Consider the following 21,846-nt stretch of genomic DNA (forward strand, 5'->3'; position numbering starts at 1 on the left):
CAGACCAGAACTGAGTTTGTTTTCATTGGATAGAATGGAGCAACTGGTGTAGCAAAACCGTACATCTTTTCAAAATGGCATGAAATCAAAATGGCATGAAATCATTACTTGGGCACATGAGTGTGTAGAGACAGGAATTAGGTGTTACTGTAAGATGTTTTCAGTGAACATTCAAAATGTGAAACAGGTCTTGCTTCTGTTTCCCCTAACTCCTCTTGTTCTTGATATATGGAAATTATCTAGGGAACAAGTTTCCTGCTAGAACTGCTATGAATCACCAGATTTTTTTTTTAACAAGCATCAGGGACTATACAAAAGGAGTAAAATTTTACTGTACAAGTGTGGTTTTTATGCTATAAGCCTTGTTATAAGAATTATCCAATTGAAGAACAGACTCCTCCAATCAAAAGCTCAGTTCAGCTTAAGAAATAAACAACTTGAAGAAACAGTTGACAACTCTGTAGACCAGGAAGGAATCTCCAAAATGTCTTGGGGATATCACTTGCAGGCAACTTGCAAATAAAAACAAACTCTATTATAATATTTTCCTTAAGTGTCATTTGGCTTGATGAATTACAGATACACCTTTTTGTCTTACCTACAAGATTTCAAGTACAACTTCCTATCCTGAAAGTGAAATGCAGACAAGACAGTAGCAGCAAAGTTGTCTTTTGCTGTCGGGCATCTTTCATATCTTAGCATCAGAATATGATAGGGTTTCCCCCCCACACACACAGTTTAAGCTCATCATGCTAATTGAGGAATACGTGCTGTTTGCCTCAAGTGTATTAACCAATTGCAGCGGGTGCTGCAGTTTTGCTCTGAGCAGAATTAAATAAACCCTCTCTCTTCTTTTAATTGATTTCCTGTGGTTATTGAGCATAACAAAGCTTTGGTGAGTTGGGGTGAGGGGGTATTTCACCATTACCAGATGTATCAGATTATCCAGACAAATGACTTTCGAAGAATTTTTTTCATTTAGTAATTACATTTCACCACTGAAAGATTATTCAGGTGTTTTAAATGTCTTGATGCCCAGTTGCTAAATGAAAAGCAATAGCTTGTGTTCAGCTTGATATTGTTGAATAGAATGATCCTTCGTGCATGTGAGTTTCTGCCTGAAGTAGAAATAATTTCATTTGTGAAACTAATGGCTGTGATTCCTGCTTCCTTGTTGATCCAAACAGAAAATTATTTGCCTAAGTACATGCAGGTACTAAAACTAGCAGACATTTTTGAAGAGGGACCGTGCAGCTTATGTTGTAAGGTTAATAATAAACCAGAAGCAGTGAGGGCAGCCTTTGTCAGATTTCAGTGTTTCATATGTATGTGGTCAGTTCTGGAAAACTGAGAATTTATGTGATAGTCAACAAAGAATGAACCAAGTCATATACTCTTCAACCCCATTTGAGTCGTGTAGAACAAATGCATGCTTTTTACCCATCCTAAATGCCTTGAAACCAGCATTGTATGTATTTATTCACTTCACTTTTACTTTTTTTTCCCCTGTACCTCATTTACTATCTAGATAGGTTTCCAGATCAGGACTCGGGTGCAAGATCTTGGTCATGGCTGTATTTTCCTTGTACAAAAAGCTGGAGCCCTCCAGATTTGCCCTACAGACAGTTACACCAAAAGGGAGTTGATAGAATGTGCTCGTGCTGTGACCGAAAAGGTGAGACATCCCTTGTGTTGCCCCACACTGTCTGTCCACCAAATTCCCTAGGAAGTAAATTAGTCAAATTGGGTCAGATTTTTTTAATTTTATTTTGCATTATACTACAATACTGGAATTATACCAGCTGAATTACGGTGACTTTTTGTGTACACTACAGTCAGTGGTTCATGTGCTAGATTAGTCCTGTTCTTGCTCATGTCTTGTATCAAAGCTTTGGCCTGATACCAGAGGAAGGCTAGTCCAAAGCCAGTCCCTGAGAAATAAAGTGGTAATGTTATCCTATGAGGCACTCCCTTGGAAATAGTATGATCCATGTAATGGCCATAGTTATCATGCTGAGGTTGGTTGAGGACACATTATTTCACATAGCAATGCCCTCCCTTTTGTGCTAACTCACTTAGATCTGCCTGTTCAAATTGTCTGGCTTTTCTTGGTCTTTTGGAACAGATGCATTTCGAACTGCGTAGCTTGCCTTTGGTAAGCCTTTTTGATGGCTTCTCTCCCTTTTGTTGGCCATGAAAATTAAAAGTCAAGTGTTGGTTCCATTTAGGTTTCACCAGACATCCCTTTCTGAGCTTGTGTTAATGTGCTGTCAGCTGTGCAACTGTTTTACCATGCCATGACCCAGGAGTATCAGCAGTCCTAAACTTATGTAGGGGCAGGCTGTATCTTAAATGTTAAAGCTGATAACAAGATTACTAAATCAAGGAAACTGTCCAGGGAAAAGTTTGACTCTGAATAGACCATCAGGAAAAGTTGTTGTATTTGAGATTACCACGCATATCCCACACGTGGATCCTTTTTTGCAAAAGCCATATTTAGGACTGTAGTATGGCATAAGGATGGCTATCCCAACTACAGAGCTTTGTAAATGGAATGTTAATTGGGTGAAATGGAGAGTTAAAGCTTCTAAAGTGGTCGAAGTGTTGGTAGATGTAAAGCTAGATGCTTTTGTACATTTTTTCTAATGCAATAAGATTTTAGTGTTTGGGTATATATTTCAGAGTATATACCTTCCATTTGTCTGGCATTACAGTTGACATCAAGATAATTTAAAGCCGTGATTCATGTGGTGTTTGCCTGCGCTATTGTATTTTGTTGCTGACATCGCTCTTGACCGAAGTTCACTCCATTGTGTGTGACTGCATTTCAGGGAAGTTCTCACTGGTGCTTCATCCTGTGATGAACAGGGAGCTTCCTGCTGTCTGAAGAGTAGAACTGCTAGCTCTAGTCCCCCTTAATTTGAGACAGTCTTGAGGTAATATGGGGCCAGACTGCTAACTGCCCTGAAGAACAAAAACATATGCTTTTGTCCTCTTTTCTTAACGCTATCTAATTCCTTGTGTCTATCATAACCTATTTCATTGCCCCTCTTACCTGTAGCTCATGTAGCAGTTCCTGCAGAGTACTCTTCTAGATGGGCCCACGGTAGTTTCATTAGCTGAAATTCCCAGCTGCTCCCTGCCGCCATCTGAAAGTACTGAAGATGCCAAGTATGGTAACGCTGTGGTTTTGTGTGTGTAGGATGCGTTTGACCTGAAGTATTGTTTAGATGCAGTTGTTCGTTACCAGGTGGTGGCTGGCTTTCAGTGCCCATCCCCTGAGGGGGAAGTGGAGTGACGGTGGTATCTTAACATCATAGCACTGCTGCGTGGCAATGTACAGCAAGAGGCGTTGGCTCTGGGCCATTGTGGTGGTGTCATGTTTTGCGCACGATGGATATTTATCGAAAGGAGAGATCTTGCCTCGCCTCAGTAGCAGGACTATATGAGTTATGTAACATCAGCTCGTAGAGATGCACCTTCTTTAATATTGTCTATCTGACAGTATTGAATCACAAAGAGTTTTTCATTGTGTTACCGAGCAGTGCCAGAAATCATAGAAAAGTAGTTTTGATGCTGAAGTAAATGCTGCCAGGTCCTTATTGACTGTGGAGTGTTGCAAGATAATTGGAATTCTTATTTATTGTACCTGGAGAAGCTTTTCCTTTCGTATGTGGAAGAGGAGTGCTTATACTATTGATTGTGGAGTGTCGTTATTTATACTCGGAGCAGATGTAGTTAAGGCTTTGATCTGCTCATTTATTGTGTACCATGCCTGTCCTTGCATGAATGACAAATGCCAATAGCAGGCTTCCTGCTATGGAAGAAGTAATCAAAATGACTAATGCACAGAGCAAGCAAGGGAAAGAGGTTTGTTAAAGCTTGCAAAAATAAGACTGCAAAATGAATTTCACTTATTGTTTTCAATATAAATTTACATTGCAAGAGTTAGCTTAATTCAGCAGCAGATAATGGGGCTTTATTGTAATGGCCATCTTGTTGCTTTATGTTGTTTCCAGGTTTCCTTAGTTTTATCTGCCCTTCAAGCAGGAAACAAAGGTACACAGGCCTGTATTACTGCGGCCAGTGCTGTGTCGGGGATAATCGCAGATCTAGACACCACTATCATGTTTGCTACTGCTGGAACCCTTAATGCCGAGAACAACGAATCGTTTGCAGACCACAGGTCAGTGTAACTGGAAAAGATGGACAAGCATGTGCATGGGGGAACAGAGGAACTGGCAGAAGGAAAAGCACATGGGGATATGTTTTCAGCTTTATTGTCCTGGGAATCTTTCTAAATTTCCAGGAATGAAGTGAGATGAGGCATTGGATATCAGTAGGGGATAACAAACTCTACTTTGGTCATTTATGTGAAGGAGGAATTTTAAATAGCTGAAGAATATGTGCCAAGAGAACTTCAACAGAAGACCACAATCAAAGCAATATTGGGGGAGGGGGGATGTTTTTAATCAAGCCATTTTGTTGTGTAGGCTACTCTGTGCTGTCATGCTAGTGGGGAAAATGAGCTGTCCATGACACTGAAGAGGAAACTTTAATACACTTTTTTTCTAAGAATTGTTTTTCATTGTCTGACTGTTTTTGTCACTAAGTAATGCTTATGGTTAACACTGTGTGGACAGGAGTGCTGGAAATGGCACAGCTAAACCACACGTTTTCTCCTTTGGGGAGAGAACAGTTTTTTCCTTCTAGTAGCATCTGGATTTTAATAATCTCACAGCATTTTTAAGAATACTGAGATTTGCAGCATCTGACTGTTGCTTCCTTTGCAGTAAAACCCAGGGCTTCATAGTAAAGATGCTGAATTATTGCTTAGTAGCGTAATTGGCCTACACTTGACCAGCATTCATTTTCCACCTTGCCGTTGCTCAAGAAATAGGAAAGGTGCACTGATATGCAAGTTGCTGCTATTGTACAGAGTTCAAGTCAGGGCTTGTTTGCTTTAACCTCACCAGGTTAGTGAGTTTTAGTTGCTTTGTAGGCAGATGTTGAAGACTGGCCCCAAATCGTTTCATCTTTTAAAGAACTGTGAATTATAAATATCTTTTTAGGCTATTTATTTAAAACCAAACAGACAAAATCAGAAAATATAATGAGTTTGACCGGTGGTGAATGCCCTGTATTTTGGTATTGATTTGGCTGTTTGGTGTAAATTTGGCAGTTTCTTCTTGTTCCAAAACATTTTGATGTTGCACCAAAAATTTTATTCTTGCTCTTCAGAGCAGATTTCCTGTTCGGGAAGGAGGTAGGTGAGCAAGTTGTTCTGAGATTTGAAAAGTTTTCATCTCGAAGAGCATAATTTAACTCTAGGTTAGACTGGTGAATACTATTTTTAAGTTTTTCTTTTAAATCCCTTTGAACTTAAATTATGTATACTAGCTGTTAAGTGTTTGATACCAAGTTTCTAGACTTAAAAAAAACCAATAGCAACACCAAAAAAAACCCACTGATATTCTCAGCTTAACTAAGTGAAGGTGAATGAAGGCTCAAGTGATTGTTCTAGACCGCCTTTTAGCTCCTTAATGTCTGTCTTAAGGTGGCACCACTGGAATTTAATGCTTAACTCTGGAATTACTGCCTGTCTCTCCATTGCAATGCGTGACTGAAAATGGCAGGAGCTGGCTTTTCATGCTGGTGCCATTAATTTCTAGGCTGACACTTTATATAAACGAGATTATACTTCTCAACCTCTCAGTTAACTGGCTTCTTTTATGAAATGCTTACTCAGAAACGTTTCTTTTCACATAAACGTTGCTTTAGATTTGTTTGCCCAACATGTGGGGGGGGGGGGTGCTGAGGGCAGTGAACCCTGCATTAGTCATGTTCTCTGTACCTTTTGTCTGTCTTGCTACTACCTCTCTCATGAATGATATTTTTTTCCATACAATATACTTGTTGAGGTGGACATTTGACAACTGTTAGTTTCCTTGCAGCATTGCCGGGTTTTTGTCTTTCATGTTAAAAATCCAATGCGCTCTACCTTTATTGCCCTGTCTTGGTATACCTTTTCAAGAGGAGGTTATTTCACTGAACTGCCTTGTATCTTTTTATACTTGCAGCCTGAAACATAATGCAACTGTTTTAAAATGGTTGGAGTTTTTTTTTTTTTTTTTTTAATTGCAACCTGGCTTGTAGTACTAAGATTATCATGAGTAGACACTGGTGTGATGACTTGTATCAGCTCTTCTTTGTTGCTCTTAGTCAGAATAACATTGAAAAACACGGTTTTTTTCCTCTTCTCTTTTTCCACTCTCCTGCTTCCTCTTTTCCCTTACAGGGAAAATATCCTGAAAACAGCAAAAGCTTTAGTTGAAGATACCAAATTGCTGGTATCTGGTGCTGCCTCAAGTCAGGACAAACTGGCCCAAGCAGCTCAGTCATCAGCTAATACCATCACCCAGCTTGCAGAAGTGGTAAAACTGGGAGCAGCCAGCTTGGGATCAGATGATCCTGAAACACAGGTGAGAAGTTTTAAGATTTTTGTGATGCTCTTTAAGATACATGGGGAATAGAAAGTAAGTGGGAGTAGAGAGAGAGTTTTCATTTGATAAGATTTTGTAGGACTTGTACTTTGAAACAACACAGAGTTCATCTCCTTTGGGATTTTTTCTGGATTTAGTCAGGCATTGCTCCTTTTTTTAATACAATCAAGAGCCTAATGCATTGAGTGGAACTAGGCAAGCTGCTGTCTAGCAAGTCTTTTCCATGTATTTCCTAGGTGTGTTGTTGCTGGGATGCTTTTGGCAAAGTGTGGGGGGGTGGGAGAGGTTGGTTTGTTGGGTTTTTTGGTTGGTTGGTTTTTTTTAAACTAAGGGGCTCCTGACTCATCCTTTGAAAAGCTATTTTGTGGTAAATAGATTGCATCAGTTAAAAGCTATTCCTTGAGCTTACAACTGGGCTGTGCCCTGTGTTATTTCTGTAGGCCGGCAAACTCTTGAGCTTCTGTAGCGATATCTGAATTGTTTTTAATTTAACTCAGTAACTTAAGCCTTTAGTGTAGGTTGTGTCACATATTTCTTCTGTTTCTTGTTTGGCTCTTGGTGAAGTGGAGATTGACAAGCATGTTGCAGATGTGCCTGTGTTAGCAAATTAATTTGAAAAAATCTGTTTGAGGCACTGAAAGGGTTATATATCCTGTTTTCATTTGACCTATACGATTCTAGCATGAACTTCAAAGATATTCCTCTGCAGGAAAACCCTACTGAAACTTTTTTTTTTTTTTAATGGAAAGATTTCCTTAAACTAGCAACATAGGCAAGTGTAGAACATTTATCACACGTTTTTTCCTCCCTATGTAAAAGCTGAGAATGGAATGGAATGAAAGCTGTTGTGCAGGAGTAATTACTTATTTGGAGAAATTTTATAGTGCTGCTTTATAATATTCTGAAATCAAGTTCAGAGAAGGTTAAGCTGAAGTAGTAGGCATGTTGTATGTCTTAAATGGAGCATTTCTAATAGGTTAGCATGAGAGATCATTGCATCATTTTTCTATGGAAGCAAAACTTTTTATGTGGTGTGATAGAGTTTCAGGTGTCTTGCTGTGCAATGCAGGCAGTTGAACAATGAAATTCTCAAGGAAAAGCAAAGACTTTACTTCTGTGTAAGTTAATGAAGTACAAACAGGCTGAAATGAAGCTGTGTTCCTGTTTTTGTTTTTTTTTTTTTTTTTTTTTGGTCTACATATCTTTTTTTCCCCCCTCTGAGCTTTTCCATTTTTCATGTATATGTAATTTTTTTTATATATATATAAGCAGTTGCTCTGGTATTGCAGAATTCCAGCAAGATACTTAAATGTTTGACCTTCTATTAGTGGAAAGGACAAAGGAGAAGGATTTGGAGTAAAAAACCTTTCCAGTAATACCCTAAAATAATTAACAAGGCTGTGATAGTATCTGCATTTTCCTAGGAATTGTCTCTTTCTTTGATCTTGGGTTTAGGAGGCAATATCTCTATATTTGATGGTAATGCCAAGCAAGTTATTCAGTGTTTAATTCTGTAGGGCCTCTTACAGAGGTTCAACATCTTTTTCCCTGCCCAAAAGAGTGTCCCTTCACATCTAGCAAGTACACTTGATCTTTTCAGTAGCTAATTTCACAGCTGATAGTGAAAGGTGGGATCAGACTGTAACCCTATGATCAGTCTGTCTCTCTTTCTCTTTTTTTTCTTTTTTCTGTCATCTCACTTCCATCCAGTGGTGTTGAACATTGAGAAATCTTCTTTAAGGGAAGCTCATAGGAGAGAAGTCTCACCTGCAATCAGCATCTGAGTTTCTTCACAGGAAGTTTCTCACCAGTGTCTGAAATACCATAGTTATAAACGTAGCTCTTCATTTTGCAGAATATGGCATGTTTTGCTGGGGTAGAGGGCGGTGGTATTTGTTTATCATATGATCTTTACCTACTAGTACTGAGTTTTGTTTAGGAGTTCTGTAAAAAGCATGCTTGTGTCCATGCTTCCTCCTCTTGTCTGAGCCTCGCCTCTGTATTTCTCCTTCCCATAGGTTGTCCTGATCAATGCTATTAAGGATGTTGCAAAGGCCCTTTCTGATCTCATTGGTGCTACCAAAGGAGCTGCCAGCAAACCAGCGGATGATCCATCCATGTACCAGCTGAAGGGGGCTGCCAAGGTAAAAGTTTGGTCTTGCATTTTATTTGAAAGTATTTGTAGCATCGCTGTTGCTAAACATCTAAAGCTTGGATTTCAGCAATTTCTGGTTCACCAAAATCTCATCTTTTTCACTAGCAACCTGGGATGATAGAGCTAGATAATAAGAGGCAGCTGAGTTTCCAAGAAAACTTTTTTTTGTAGGCTGTAGGGTGACTTCTGTGTTTTTTGGTTGAAAGAGTTTAATCTTTCTGAAAAGAACCTTCCTTCTTCTGCAAGCCAATATCTCTAAGGGTGGGTTCTTGTGCTTGGGCTGAGCATGTTGTTGTGCTGCTTAGATTAGATTAAAAAAAAAAAGGTTGAGTTCTGTAGTCTACAGCAGGCTATCATACACTTCTGATCCCTTTCTCCTAGAAGACGTTTCCAAGAAGTGCCTAAGTGTCCGAGCTCAAACCTCACACTGATTCTGCCGCACTTGCTGTGGTATCTCTTTGTGCTTTAATTTCCCTGTATCTGAGATATGACATTTGCCTCGCAATCATCTTGAAGTTTAGCATCTGCAAAATCTTTCCATATGTGGAGTTTTAGGCAGTGTTACCTCTGCAAGTTCCCATTATGAGTGTGTCATGGTGGCTTTCATTTTTCTGCTTGGCAGCAAGATACTGCACACCCGTGTCTGTTGCCTGCTTGAAATACCTGTGTCTCTGTTGCTTTTGGAGCAGATGAGAACAGTGCACTGTAAAGGCACTCCTTAAAAATGACCCATGAAAATAATTTCTTTAAGAAAACTGTAGTTGCTTATTTGCTTTTCCTGCTTTGAAGGGCTATCTGTGTTTTCAGTCCTAATGACCAGGAAGCTGGCCTTTCGGTCTTTTCTTAATTCTGAAGAACTCCTGTGTGCTGATAAGGCATTGCTTGTATGTCAGCATGCTGGGGTATGGGAAAGGTGTAGTGATCACAAAAAGAATTGGGTTATTCTGCATCTGAACTACTGGGTTTGTTGATAGGAACAGCAACACTGATACTGTCTCCAAATTGGGTTTGAGGGTGTTTTGTGTAGTTGTTTTTCTGATTGTAGAGAATGTAATGGATAAATCTCACAAACATAATTTACCTGTATTCATGTTTCTTTCTAGTTATAGTGTAAGATGGGAAGGAAGAAAAGATGCTAAGATGATTAATTGGAATGAGAGATCTACCCTGGAAACCTTGTGAAGTTCTCATTTTTGTAAAATCTTTGCCAGACACTTGTCTTTAAGATTATATCACCAGTCTGTAATAAGTTGTGCTACATTCCTCTAACTTACAGGGAGCTTTCAAAAACTGTGACCAACAGGCAAGATCATACTTAGTCCCATAACCAATACAGTCTCTGAAGCTTCTTGGGCCATATTAGAATTATTAATGTTAGAGAGCTTACTCTGTCTTGCTTCAAACCGCCCTGTTTCTGAAAAATGGGAGGAAGGAATCATGCACCTCTTGACTTTGTCTCTCTCTTTTTCAGGTTATGGTAACAAATGTAACATCACTTTTGAAGACAGTTAAAGCAGTAGAAGATGAAGCTACTCGAGGGACAAGAGCTCTGGAGGCCACAATTGAGTACATCAAACAGGAACTCACGGTAAAGAACAGACTAGTCATATATGGCAGCTTTTGAAAATACGCTCTTAAAATCAAGCTAGACTGCCCAGGGGCTTCTCAGGCTATGTTTACTGCCCTACAGTGAGTTAGATGCAATTTGGTCCCTACCACCTGTTGTAAATCAGCTCTGAAAGTACAATTACATGTCACTTAAGCCTATCTAATTTCACCTGTCACCAGTCCCTACTGTGAGATTTGAGATGCTACTGTCATGTAAGAATCTGGAAGCAACTGGTTCTTTGTTCTTTAGACATTAAGCTTTTGCTACTTAGTACTATTTTCTGAGTCAAATGCTGTTCACTTTTTATCGATTCTGGCTTTGGAAATGTTTCTTCAGCATCAAAGCGTTATTGCACCTGCAATTTAATCTTATTTCTATTTTTTCCTTATGAAATCATATTACCAGTGATAAGTAACCTCATATCTAGTATTTTGTCTGAGCAGGAATTAAAAACAGCATGGAATCTTCTCCCAAATTAGATGTTAGGCCTTGACTATTGTTTGGGGTTTTTTTTTTTTTTTTCATCTTTAAGATAGAGCAGTATAACATCCAGCTGCTGCTTTCAGTTAGTGTTTTCCTAGTGTGCTAGTTGGTGACATAAATTAATACTTGTGGGTACATGAAGAAGCCTGCTTTTTTTTCTTTGCTTAAAATAAATTAAAAAAAAAAATGCACAGACAGAGTCTTTATCAGAAAATATTTTGCTGTATAGTCTGTGGATTAAGAATTTTCATCCTCTAACTATGCTGACACAGTTTTGCTTTGTCAAGCACTCAATAGCATATTTATTTTTCATTGCATGAACAATGCTGTTGTAAGAAAGAAAAGACTTTTCCTTAAAAATATACTAAAATAAACATTTGTGCATAATTATTGGGATTTCATGCAGTGTCTGCAAGTGGTAAAACCTCCTGATTTAGTACCTGATCTGTAATGCTCTGTACAATTTTTAGTGCATGGTATTGTCATGCATGTGCATGAAGACCTGGCTGACTAAAAGCAAAATTATAATCCTTCCCATAATTCTGATCTAAAAACTGTCCAGATGTATAGTTGAATGGTTGTGCTTTACCACATCAGTTTTCCCAGTCTTGCGATACCTCTTCTGAAATGTTTCTCCTCCTTCTTTTCCCTCTGTCAGCATTACTACAGGATGGGCCTCTGTTGTTGTTACTGCCAACCCTTTCATGAGGAGAAAAGCAGAGTGATGGGAGAGGGTACAAAGGTAGCCGAGATGGTACATAAGCTCAGCAGTGTCCTCTGCTTTACCTGGCACTCCAGAGGTTGAATTTGAGCTAAATTGGGGAGTTTCCTTCACACATTTCACTAGGCTTTATTTTTTAACATCACCTCCATTTTTTAGAGAGGAACTAGAAGCATGGGAAGGACCAGGCTAATGTTTGTTTAGACATTTGGATTCTGTAGCCACCAGCCTGCTTGAGGAGATGGAGATGCTCCCAAAGTATTGCTTGCACTGTGTGTAGTGGAGAAACCTCTCCTGATCAATTCTGCTCTCTGAAATGCTCCTGCAGGGTAAAATAATGGCAAGTAAATACAGAATAAAGCTTTGGAAAAGGATATTTGAGCTTAAAAGTAAGGTTAACCAGCTCTTGCTATCTATATCTTACCCCAGTGAATGTATTGTGGTATTCGTAAGTGGTGTACATTGTCAGATAATTTGAAGTGTCTGTTTCTTCACATGATTTACCCTGAACAATTATATCTTTAGGTTTCTAAGGGAGACTAAGTATAGAGTAAGAAACAATGCTCTACTCTCCTCCACCTCCACTTTTTTAAGAGCCATTTGAATATTTCATTGATGTTCTCAGTCTGTCCAGCATGATGCTGGTTTTGGCAGAGAGTGCTTGGTTAGGGCACAGCCTTTGCTGGAGAAGGATCCTCATGTGACTAGACCCACCTAGACAGCAATCAGGATGAAAAAGAGAATGTAATTAAGGGAATATTTATTTTTTTGATACTGTAACACTCCGAACAGTTGTCTAAAAACTGTGATCCAGGGAGTTTAAATGGCAGAGTTGTCCTTTGAGAGGAATGGGTTAACCTTTCACTGTGTGCTTCCCTCCGCTTACTGTTTCTCACGGCTGTCTGTAGGTGTTGCGGGCTTATCAGGACCAGACTCATGACAGGCAAGAATGATACTAAGCTACTCCAAATACGTCTCTGATTTCCTACCATTTGAAGGCTGCTTCTAGTTACTGTCTCTTTTTCAAGGGTTGAGTTGTTCTGCTTTGACTTGAAGGGGATCAGGATTTCCTTCTGCTTTCACTTCCAGGTGTTTCAGTCAAACGAGATTCCAGAAAAGACATCATCACCTGAAGAATCAATCCGGATGACGAAAGGCATCACCATGGCAACTGCCAAAGCTGTTGCAGCTGGGAACTCATGCAGACAGGAGGATGTGATTGCTACAGCGAATCTGAGCCGCAAAGCAGTAGCTGACATGCTAACAGCTTGTAAGGTAATGATTCACTTCCTTGCCTAAGACTGATTTTTGTCTCTAAATCCCTTGAATGTTGGGTTCTGTTCTGTTTTATTAATATTTTGCTTTGCAGCTGAGAAAGTTAATGGTTATGATGATTTTAAGGTAACATCTGTACCAGAAAGGGTTTTCTGTGCTATGCCAAAATGCAATACTCACTATTTTATTTTGGTGAAAATGAGAAGTTTTAACTGACCTGAGACTTTGTTTTCTTCAGTCTTCCATTAAACTAGAAGAGAATCTGTGCAAAGAGTAGAATGCAAAGAGTAGAATATAAGAATAATCCTAGGGTCAGAAATACAATTCTAATATTCTAGGAGTCCACTGGTGAAAAGAATCACTCAGGTCCTTGTTTAGTAGTCCTTTCCACCCTAACCAAACCTGCCAGTTTGCTCAATTTTTTCTCGTGCTTTTGAAAAATGTGTTTTTCCACTGTACCAAAAATACTGATATTCTCTTTTTCTAAAGTTGCATGAACTGGGCAACTGTCTAAAACAGATCTCCAAAACTCTGTGTGCAAAGGTGCGTGTAAGCCATAAATGGCTTAATATTCATTTGCTTTTGTTCTGATGGTATAAAGGTTTTAGCTGTAAATAAAAATGTCAGGATTATGAAGCCCACATGAACTAACTGATTTCTTTCAGTCTTAAGAAGTAAAGTAAAAGTGCATTTGTAAAGGATATTTATTTACTTTTACCTTTAAATGTGTGCAAAATGACAGGAAAATAATGGTGCTGTATAAGGTGCGTGTGAATTTGAGGATTTGCTTAAATCCCTGCCTGAGTCAATCTCAGATGACTTCTTTGCCTAATATTAGCAAGAGGGAAGGGGATTGATTTTGTTTTTTAACATGATCATCATACAAAACTGCAAGTTCTAATATAATTTAAAATTGGTTTTGTACAAAACCATTGAAGGAAATTTTTTATTTTGACTTAGTTTTCCTGCTGAGCTTTTAGCATCTGACAGTCCTTGAACTCTTCATCTGCTTCAAGTTTTGATTCTGCCTTCTCCATTCCATAAAGTCAGAAGCTCAACAAAACAAAATAGCTCTAATTTGCATAGGAAAATTAAACAACCATGCTAATTATATGAGGAATATTCCAGCCTAATATGTCTTAGGCAGCATTCAGTTAATTGAAGCTTCTAACAGAGGCTGGAACACTCTGTAGTTGTGCAACATTATGACAAAAGACATCAATTCAGATGCGGAAACACAGTAAACATCCTTTGTCACTGGGAAGTGGCTAGTGTAGACACACTTTTGTTCGGATCTCTCCAAACAGGCAGCAAATTCTCAGGAACAAAATCATCTGTTTCTAGAAGTGTTATATGTAAACTTGTGCACACACAATACACAGCCTGGTACATGCTTTTAGACCTTTAATATTAAAGGATTAATCTTTTTATGTTTATGTTGCTCACAGTTCTTGTAATGATTTTGTAATTTATGCATTGCTTGTGGCCTACAAAAGATGAAACTTTCTGCCAGCTGAACAATGGAGCTCTGGGATGCTGGAAAAGCACTCATGATCGGTCAGGGAATTGCTTCACAAAGCAGTCCGCAGAAGGAAAATGTCTGGGAATCATTTTACTTATCTGTAACAATATATTGAAAAGGAGACCACCTTGGACTATTCATTCTTTTATGAATTGGGCTTCAGTAATCTAAATAAATAAGGAAAATTCAAGAATAGTGGCCGGCTAGCTGTAGTGTAGTTTAGAATGGCAAAGGTAAAGGTCTCCTTCGTCTAACAGATCTGGTTTGATCTCTTTAGTTTCCCTAAAGTCAAGAGAGGTTATTGGACAAACAAACAGAAATAAGAGTCTAGAGGAATACTAATTGTATGTGTCACCAAAATGTAGGACAAAATGACCATTTCATTTAATAAAACTTTGAAACAGTTTTTACAAGATCTTATTTAGAAAATCCTGTTTCTAAAAATTTTGCCCTGGGAATTAGATACCTTTTGGCATTAATCTCTGCAAACTAATTACTGAATGTGGCATTTCCATGATAGGCCAAGCCTGTTGAATTCTAGGGGTAAGAATCAGCAGTCTTAGCCTCACTATGCCATAAAAGCTGTGCAACCTGGTGCAACTTGTTTTTTGTGATATTTGACATATTGTGATATTCCTTCACAGTATGATGAAGCCAGTCCATAAAATAAGCAATGGAAAATAATCAGAATTTGATGTTCTTTGGGCGAAAACACAAACACAGTTGTGTGTGTGCGCGCATGTGTGTGCGTGCACTATAGCAGAATTCTATAAAACACAGCTCAGACTTCCCTGCTGTCAGTAATTTAAGTTCCATTTCACTGCAACCTGCATAAGGAAAGTAATGGAAGGGATTTGACTTCTTAGTAGTTGTATATATGCTTGTGCTTTTTCTGCTGTATGTGATTATACGGAGGTCATTACTACATCAACATTTATAAGTAGATACCATTTCGAAAAAAAATTAGGATGATTACTGTGGGATATAATGAACCAAGCCAGCTCTCATTAAAGTCAATGGAAACACTGTAATTACATTTACTGAAGGTTAGAGCAGGCCCTTAGATAACAACTTTTGTCTTTATTAACTATTTGTATAAAATAATGACTATGCAGGAACCAACCTGTGTATAATACCAATATTTTTAATGACCACTGTTGGAAAAGAAACAGGTATAGAAGGTCCATCGAAAGCATACAAAGTAATCTTGAGTAATCACTTAGACTCTTATGTAGCTAGTAGATTGAGGGAAATGGTCGTTTGCTTTTACTCTGCCCTCGTTAGACCACATCTGGATGCTGTGTCCAGCTCGGGCCCCCAGTAGTCGAAAGACGCTGCTAAAGGGGAGCGCGTTCAGCGGCGGGTGAGCCAGGGCGAGGGCCGGAGCGTGTGTGCGAGGACAGGCAGAGGCAGTGGGGCTCGCTCAGCCTGGAGGAGCGACAGCTTTGGGGCACCCACCAGCAGCCCTCTCTGACCGGCAGGGTAGTGACTGCGAGCCAGGCTGCTCCTGAGGCGCGTGACAGCGGAAGGAGACGGGGTCAGCAATGGAAACGTGGGAAGCCCCGCTGCTCTTGCCCTGTGGGAGTAATGAAGCACTGGGGCAGGGGCCTAGAGAGGAGGTGAAATCTCCATCTTTGGAGGTTTCTCAAGACCCAGGTGGGTGAAGCCCTGAGCAGGTGTGGTTTGCATTTCATGTGGACCCAGCTTTTGGCAGGAGGCTGGACTAAGTGAGCTCTCGAGGTCCCTCCACAGCAATGATTTCCTATTGTATGTCAAGTACTGCTGCCTCGGTGTTTTAAAAGCACGTGGAGAGAAAATGAGGGATGATAGCAAAGAGAAGTCTCCATGTAAGGAAATATGTGTCTTGGGTCTTTGGACACATGGTTCAGTTTTGAGGTGCTCCAGCACACTGTGCGCATCTGGAGAAGTAAAAACTTCTGTTACAGTCCTACCTGGTGTAATGAGATTTGTGTTAGTTTGTTTCTAGGTTACAAAAATGTCTAGGTTACAAAAAATGAATTTATGGCCTCTTTAGTCTGCTGTGAAGTGAATGGATTTGTTTTAAAATTCACCGAACCTTAGAAATGCTTCCTAAAGTAATCTGATACCAGCCTTGGTTATGTATGCAAAGCATAAAAGGAAGTTGATATTTCTCTCTTACAGACAACTGCTATAATAGCATGTGTAACACTAATATTTAAGTGCAGAAGAGTTCATATTAGGGTACATAAAATAAATTCGTATGGAACACTGGGGTTCCTTCCCGTCTATTGGAAAATGGAAAATAAACTGTTCTGGATTATTTGGACCTTTGAAAGTTGTTTGAGATATGCTGAAGGCAATGAAAATCGAATCTTGTTTCCTCCCTTCCCCTTTTCTTCCGGATTTTACTTACTGACGATGAAGAGCTGATGGTGGCTAATGAGCGCTAGTGTTTTTATGCTCTGCTCCTTGCAAGCTTCCCAGCAGAGGGAGCCCATAAACCAGCTCATACTCCAGGCTGTCCCCAGCACTTGCTGGGGGTGTTGAGGATTCAAGGGAGCACTCACAATAAATGAGCAGCAAGAAGATCTTCAGTCGTAATTGAAAATATGAGGCTGCAGGGGTGGAAGGGGGTGTTCTGTGAGAGGAAATGCTAAAGGAAATTTTATTTATCAACAACCAGCAGTTATGTTCAATAAAATATAGTCCCCAGCAACCTAGAAGCTTATTTTTGGAAATACAAGGCTTGAACAAGCCACAGTTTTCACTTTTTATTATGAATAAAATGATTGAACCGGTCAGGCCTGTGTCAAGCATTACACTCTCCGACAACCCTGAAATTAAGAACTAACTCTGGTGCTGCTTCTCTCTGTTTAAACATGCAGCTCTCACAGTGTTAAGAACTGATTGCTGTGTTAAATCCTTATATCAAGCTAAAGCCCGTAATTAGCTTTTTATAGTGTCTTAACAGATAACCCAACAAAAAGCAGGTAGGTTTTTTGTTTGTTTGTTGTGCCTTTTTTCCACCTCATGTATAATAATAATAATATCCCAGTATTCCTATAGCACTGTTCATCTGTTGTTTGCAAAACTTTGTACAAGGAAGAGAGACATGATGTTTATTTTGTGGAGTGGAGAAGGGAACAGCAATGGTTGAACCACGTGCCAGGCTGGTGGCTGAGCTCCTGCGTCCCGCCCGGCGCTTTGGCCTCCAAAGCAAATGGCCATTCCTGGTCTCGTTCCTTCCGGATGGGCTGCACAGGCTATGGAGGCTTACAACAGAAAACGGTTTTAGTGTATTTCTAACTTGAAAGATGTAAATGTCCACATATGGATGGCAAAATTATACTTAAGATTTTGACTTTTGATGATATTAGTAGAAGAGAAGAGTCACACTAGCACAAAACTCGCATGGCTGTACAGAATATATGCACTTTCAGAGCCCATTCCAGCCCCAAGACCTTTTCCAAGTGATACATTTTCAGCAGGGGTGTCTGTATCTGTTTTCAACTGGTACAAAGAGCGGTACTAATACTGGCAATACCTAATGAAGGACTTTGAGAAAGAGAGAGCTGTTGCATCCCCATAGAGGGGAGAGGATGTGTGTTTCTAATGCTCTTAGCACTGGAGCTCTGCTGCTTTAGGAGCCCAGTTTGTTTGTGCCTTTGCAACGGAGGTGGCTGGCTCAAATGTCACTTGCGTGTTATGAGAAACCTCTTCAGTGCTCTTTCCGCTATCCTGTTTGTATTGACTTCCTTTACTGGGAGCAGTTTTGGGGTGTTAATGTTGTTCTGCCTCCTCCTCAGCAAGCATCGTATCACCCAGATGTGAGTGAGGATGTCCGAGAGCGAGCCCTGCGCTTTGGAACAGAGTGTACCCTGGGCTACCTGGAGCTCCTGGAACATGTCCTGCTGGTAAGGAGGAGCCAGTGTGCATGTATTGGATCCCTTCCAAAGGGCTAAATCTCTCTAAACTGTTTCTATAGTGACTGCTAGTGGCATGTTTTTATTAGGTTGTCTCAAGATTATGATTATTTCATTATTTGGAAAAACAAACTAAAGCAAACTCAGCACTTCAACTCTTCTTTCTCTTGCACTTTTGAGTTGAAGTACTTATATGGGATTGAATTCTGGAGCAGGTCTGGAGGCAGTAAAGGTGTTGACCTAAAAATGGTCCCTGAGGAATTAAAATTAGACACCTCAATCTTCCTTTAAGTCTATGGTAAGCATTAGACATATTAGGCACATGCCTGTCCCCCAAACCAATGAGGCTGTGAGGTCTTTGTGAAAGCACTGTTTTTCATATGCCTGTTGCAGCCCTGATCCCAGGAAAATAAGGGACAGATACCCAATGCCAGCCTGACAACCAAAGCCAGCACCATCTTACAAAAAGTTCTCTGACTGTCAAGATTTTGTTGCTGTTTTCTCTTGGGGGGGAAAGGGGGAGGTAGAGAATCCAAAATTCTAAGTAAAAATTCTGCACTGAAATCCAAACTCGTGAATTCTGTATTGAGTTGGCTTTTCTTGACCATGAATAAGTGTTGAATAATAAGGTGTTCCTCTGTTGCTATAAGAATTGTAGAAAGGAACAATATGTGTTAGAACCAAGGTCTGTGAAATAGTCAAGTTTCTGAAGGTGACTTAGATCAGCTATCAGTTTCACAGACTCACAAAGATTTCTTTTAAGTGGCTTTAAGCTGACATATTTAAGCCTCCTAAACTGAAATTTGCGCCTGCTGGCTGCAGATCAGTGTATCTCCAAGTCATGTTTACTGCTGATAATACAGCATGCCTAATCAATTAATTTAATTCGTTGAAATATGTGTAAATTAGAACTAAAGTCACAGTTATGCTTATGCTTGCCAGTAGCAAGGAAAACAGTGCAAGAAAGTTTGAGTTGCTTAATGTTGTTTTTGGTGCTGTGCAGTAGTAAATGATTTACCATTAGATGTCTAATATGTTTTTAGTTGAGAAGTATTTTGGAGAACTTTTCAGATCTGGTCTCCCTTACTCAGTCATGGTACTTGTTTTGGACTGTATGCCAGAAGAAATCAAAGACTTGAATCAGTTTTTGCTCATTTCGTTTCTCTCTTTGCTTACCATCCGTATTCTCTTCCACTTCCTTGGAGAAAGACCTTTCTTATCTTAAGCCTCTTTACTTATAAGGCCGTAAATTGCTGAGAAAATTCCCTTCCCCCAAATGCTTGCTGGCTCAAAAAACTGACCATGACCCAGATTACAACCAAAATTGAAGAGCATAATGCTTGCGTGGAAAGAAAGATGGATGGAATGATAACAGCATCTTGACTGTTTGCAGAAGCCTGTCTAGAACTAGTCACATAAACACATAATACATCTATGTTATGCTCCATAAATGTAAACAGGATCTGGAAAGCACAGGAAAAAAGATCACTTTCAGAGAAGTGCTGAACTGAGTAAATTGCAGACTTCTGCTCAGGGACTTCTGCCCTCTTTCCCCTGAATTCTAGTTGTGCCGGGGAGACAGGCTGGATGTGATCCAAATGTTTTGTTTGCTTGTTCTTTGTTTAATTGAGCTATTCTCTTGATGTACACAGTCTTGCTAGTTTATCATCCTAACTCAAACTTGCTTTTTTTGGATAAAAGATAAGCGACAGCAAGATGATTTCAGACTCGGACAATCTTTATGCTCCCTGATCCCTGTTAGTCTGGTGGTAGATGTGGGAATGCTAAAGTATCTCGTTTAAGCCCATGAAATACAGAAATACAGACAGATTAGAAATCTCTAATAATTAATCGAGGTGTTATCTTTTGATATAAGTGTTAGTAAGTTCTCACCAACATGTCCTTGGCGGTCAGGCTAGATATGGTTGTATGGGTGTTTCAGCACTGAGATGCCAAAGAATAGTATTCAGCAGCTGTATTTCTTTGAAGATGGTGGTACTTAGGCACAAGAATTGTAAAATGCAATGTCTAAGACATCTTAAGCAAGTGTATTGCTTTCTGCAGCAGTTGTGTTGACCAAGTGACATAAAACTGACTTGATTGCTCAGAGGAATATTCCTGTAATCATCCATCTGAAAAACAAAGCAGTCTAAGGGTGTTGGGTGTGCACAAATTAGTAAAAACACCGCCTGTGCACTGCTTCTGCTCTTATGAAGGTTAAAGACTGACCTGCCCTCCTACCTATTCCATGCTCTGTCTCAGTCAGCGTTGAGGCATGCTAACTGCGTGGGAGCCTGCAGCTCTCATTGCTTTCTTGTGTAGCAGTGTCTGTACGTGGATCTGCAAGGAAAAAGGATCATCTGTCGTGAGCTCTAAATTGGCTTTAAACCAATGCAGTGTGTAAACCTCCCAGTTTAAGACTTTGCATCTCCTTGTCCAATTGCAACGTTGTCAGCACTATAATACCTAGTGCTACAGTGAGAGCTGCTGGAGCAGGAAATGTGATTCTTGGCTATAGTCATCACAAACACTCATGTAGTTTAGGACGTTTTGGGCTGTGTGGGAAGGTTACTTCTGAAAGGCCCAATGCTCTGTCTGCTCGAATGAAAGATTTTGCAGTAGACAAGCCCTGATTATAAACCTGTTGTTAAAGGAGGCATTAATTTGGTTAATATTGCAGCAGATTGTAAAGCAGTTGTTGAGGATTCATGTACTTCTATTTACTGCGGAAACTAATGTCTTCAGCCTTAGACACTATGAATTACCATGATTCATGTGAGGGTTAAATAGCAGCTGGACTTCTCCAGCATCTTTTGTAACAGTAATGAGTGAGGAAGTGCCCGTAACTTGCACGGGTGTTCTGCGTTGTTGGTTTTTCCTGCACAAGTAGCCAGTGGGAGGGGATGCTCCGCTAGAGGGAAAGCAGAACGCTTCTAAAGCTGTCGAAAGATGCGTTCAGAATTTCTGAAACCTCTCGCTCTCAGAGATTAAAGTTGGTTTGTTAGGCTTCTCCTAAAATCTGTGTTCTGTTGTGTCTGAATTTTACAACAGCAGCAAAATCACAGTGACCACTGGTTTACCAGATACACGCAGTTTGTGTACCAGCAGTGTGTTCATTGCCCCTGCCCAACATTAACTCATTTTCTGGCATCTAAAAGTGTTCTAGATGCTTCCTAAATCATACAGACGAAAACAGTCCTTGTCTGAAAGCAGTTACAAGCTGTGGTAAGGTGAAACGGAGAGGGGGTTGTTGCATGTGAAGAGTTGTGATTCCCCTCCCACTTGTTTAAAATTTAGTCAAGGTAAAATCACCTTACACCCTTGCTTAGGTTTTGTAAGATGCATGTATCAGTTTGAATATCAGTAGATAGTTTAACTGTGAAGAGACTTTAATATTCTATTCTCATTCTCTCTGAATGAGCAAGAAATAATCCAATTGCAGGTTGATGGTCAGCGGTTGCTCGGAACATCGCCCCGCAATGCCCCGGCATGGGGCTGTACCGTTTCCAGCTGTATTTTGTTCATTTCTTGTAAGTCGTGTTGAATTTCGGGAGGCAGTTCAAAGCAGAAGTTACTCCTGAGCCTGAAGAAGTTTAAATTCATCCCTATTTCTTGTATTACTGCTAGAGTACATAATGAATGCCTCAGCAGGCTTTGTTTGATTTTTGTTCCA

At 39.8% G+C, this 21,846-nt stretch overlaps 1 protein-coding gene across 7 annotated transcripts in view; it reads left to right on the forward strand.

Annotated features, from left to right (window-relative positions):
* TLN2 (talin 2) overlaps window positions 1-21,846 on the forward strand; it is a 231,979-nt gene that overhangs the window by 186,041 nt on the left and 24,092 nt on the right. For all 7 annotated transcript variants that reach the window (XM_064517511.1, XM_064517509.1, XM_026113384.2 and 4 more), the window contains 7 exons: window positions 1,529-1,675; window positions 4,020-4,186; window positions 6,299-6,482; window positions 8,522-8,647; window positions 10,130-10,246; window positions 12,561-12,746; window positions 18,057-18,164. In XM_064517511.1, coding sequence (XP_064373581.1) covers window positions 1,529-1,675; window positions 4,020-4,186; window positions 6,299-6,482; window positions 8,522-8,647; window positions 10,130-10,246; window positions 12,561-12,746; window positions 18,057-18,164 — 1,035 coding nt within the window. The remainder of the gene's footprint in view (window positions 1-1,528; window positions 1,676-4,019; window positions 4,187-6,298; window positions 6,483-8,521; window positions 8,648-10,129; window positions 10,247-12,560; window positions 12,747-18,056; window positions 18,165-21,846) is intronic.

This window comes from Dromaius novaehollandiae, chromosome 10, assembly GCF_036370855.1.
Source record: "Dromaius novaehollandiae isolate bDroNov1 chromosome 10, bDroNov1.hap1, whole genome shotgun sequence".
Classification (NCBI taxonomy): Eukaryota; Metazoa; Chordata; class Aves; order Casuariiformes; family Dromaiidae; genus Dromaius; species Dromaius novaehollandiae.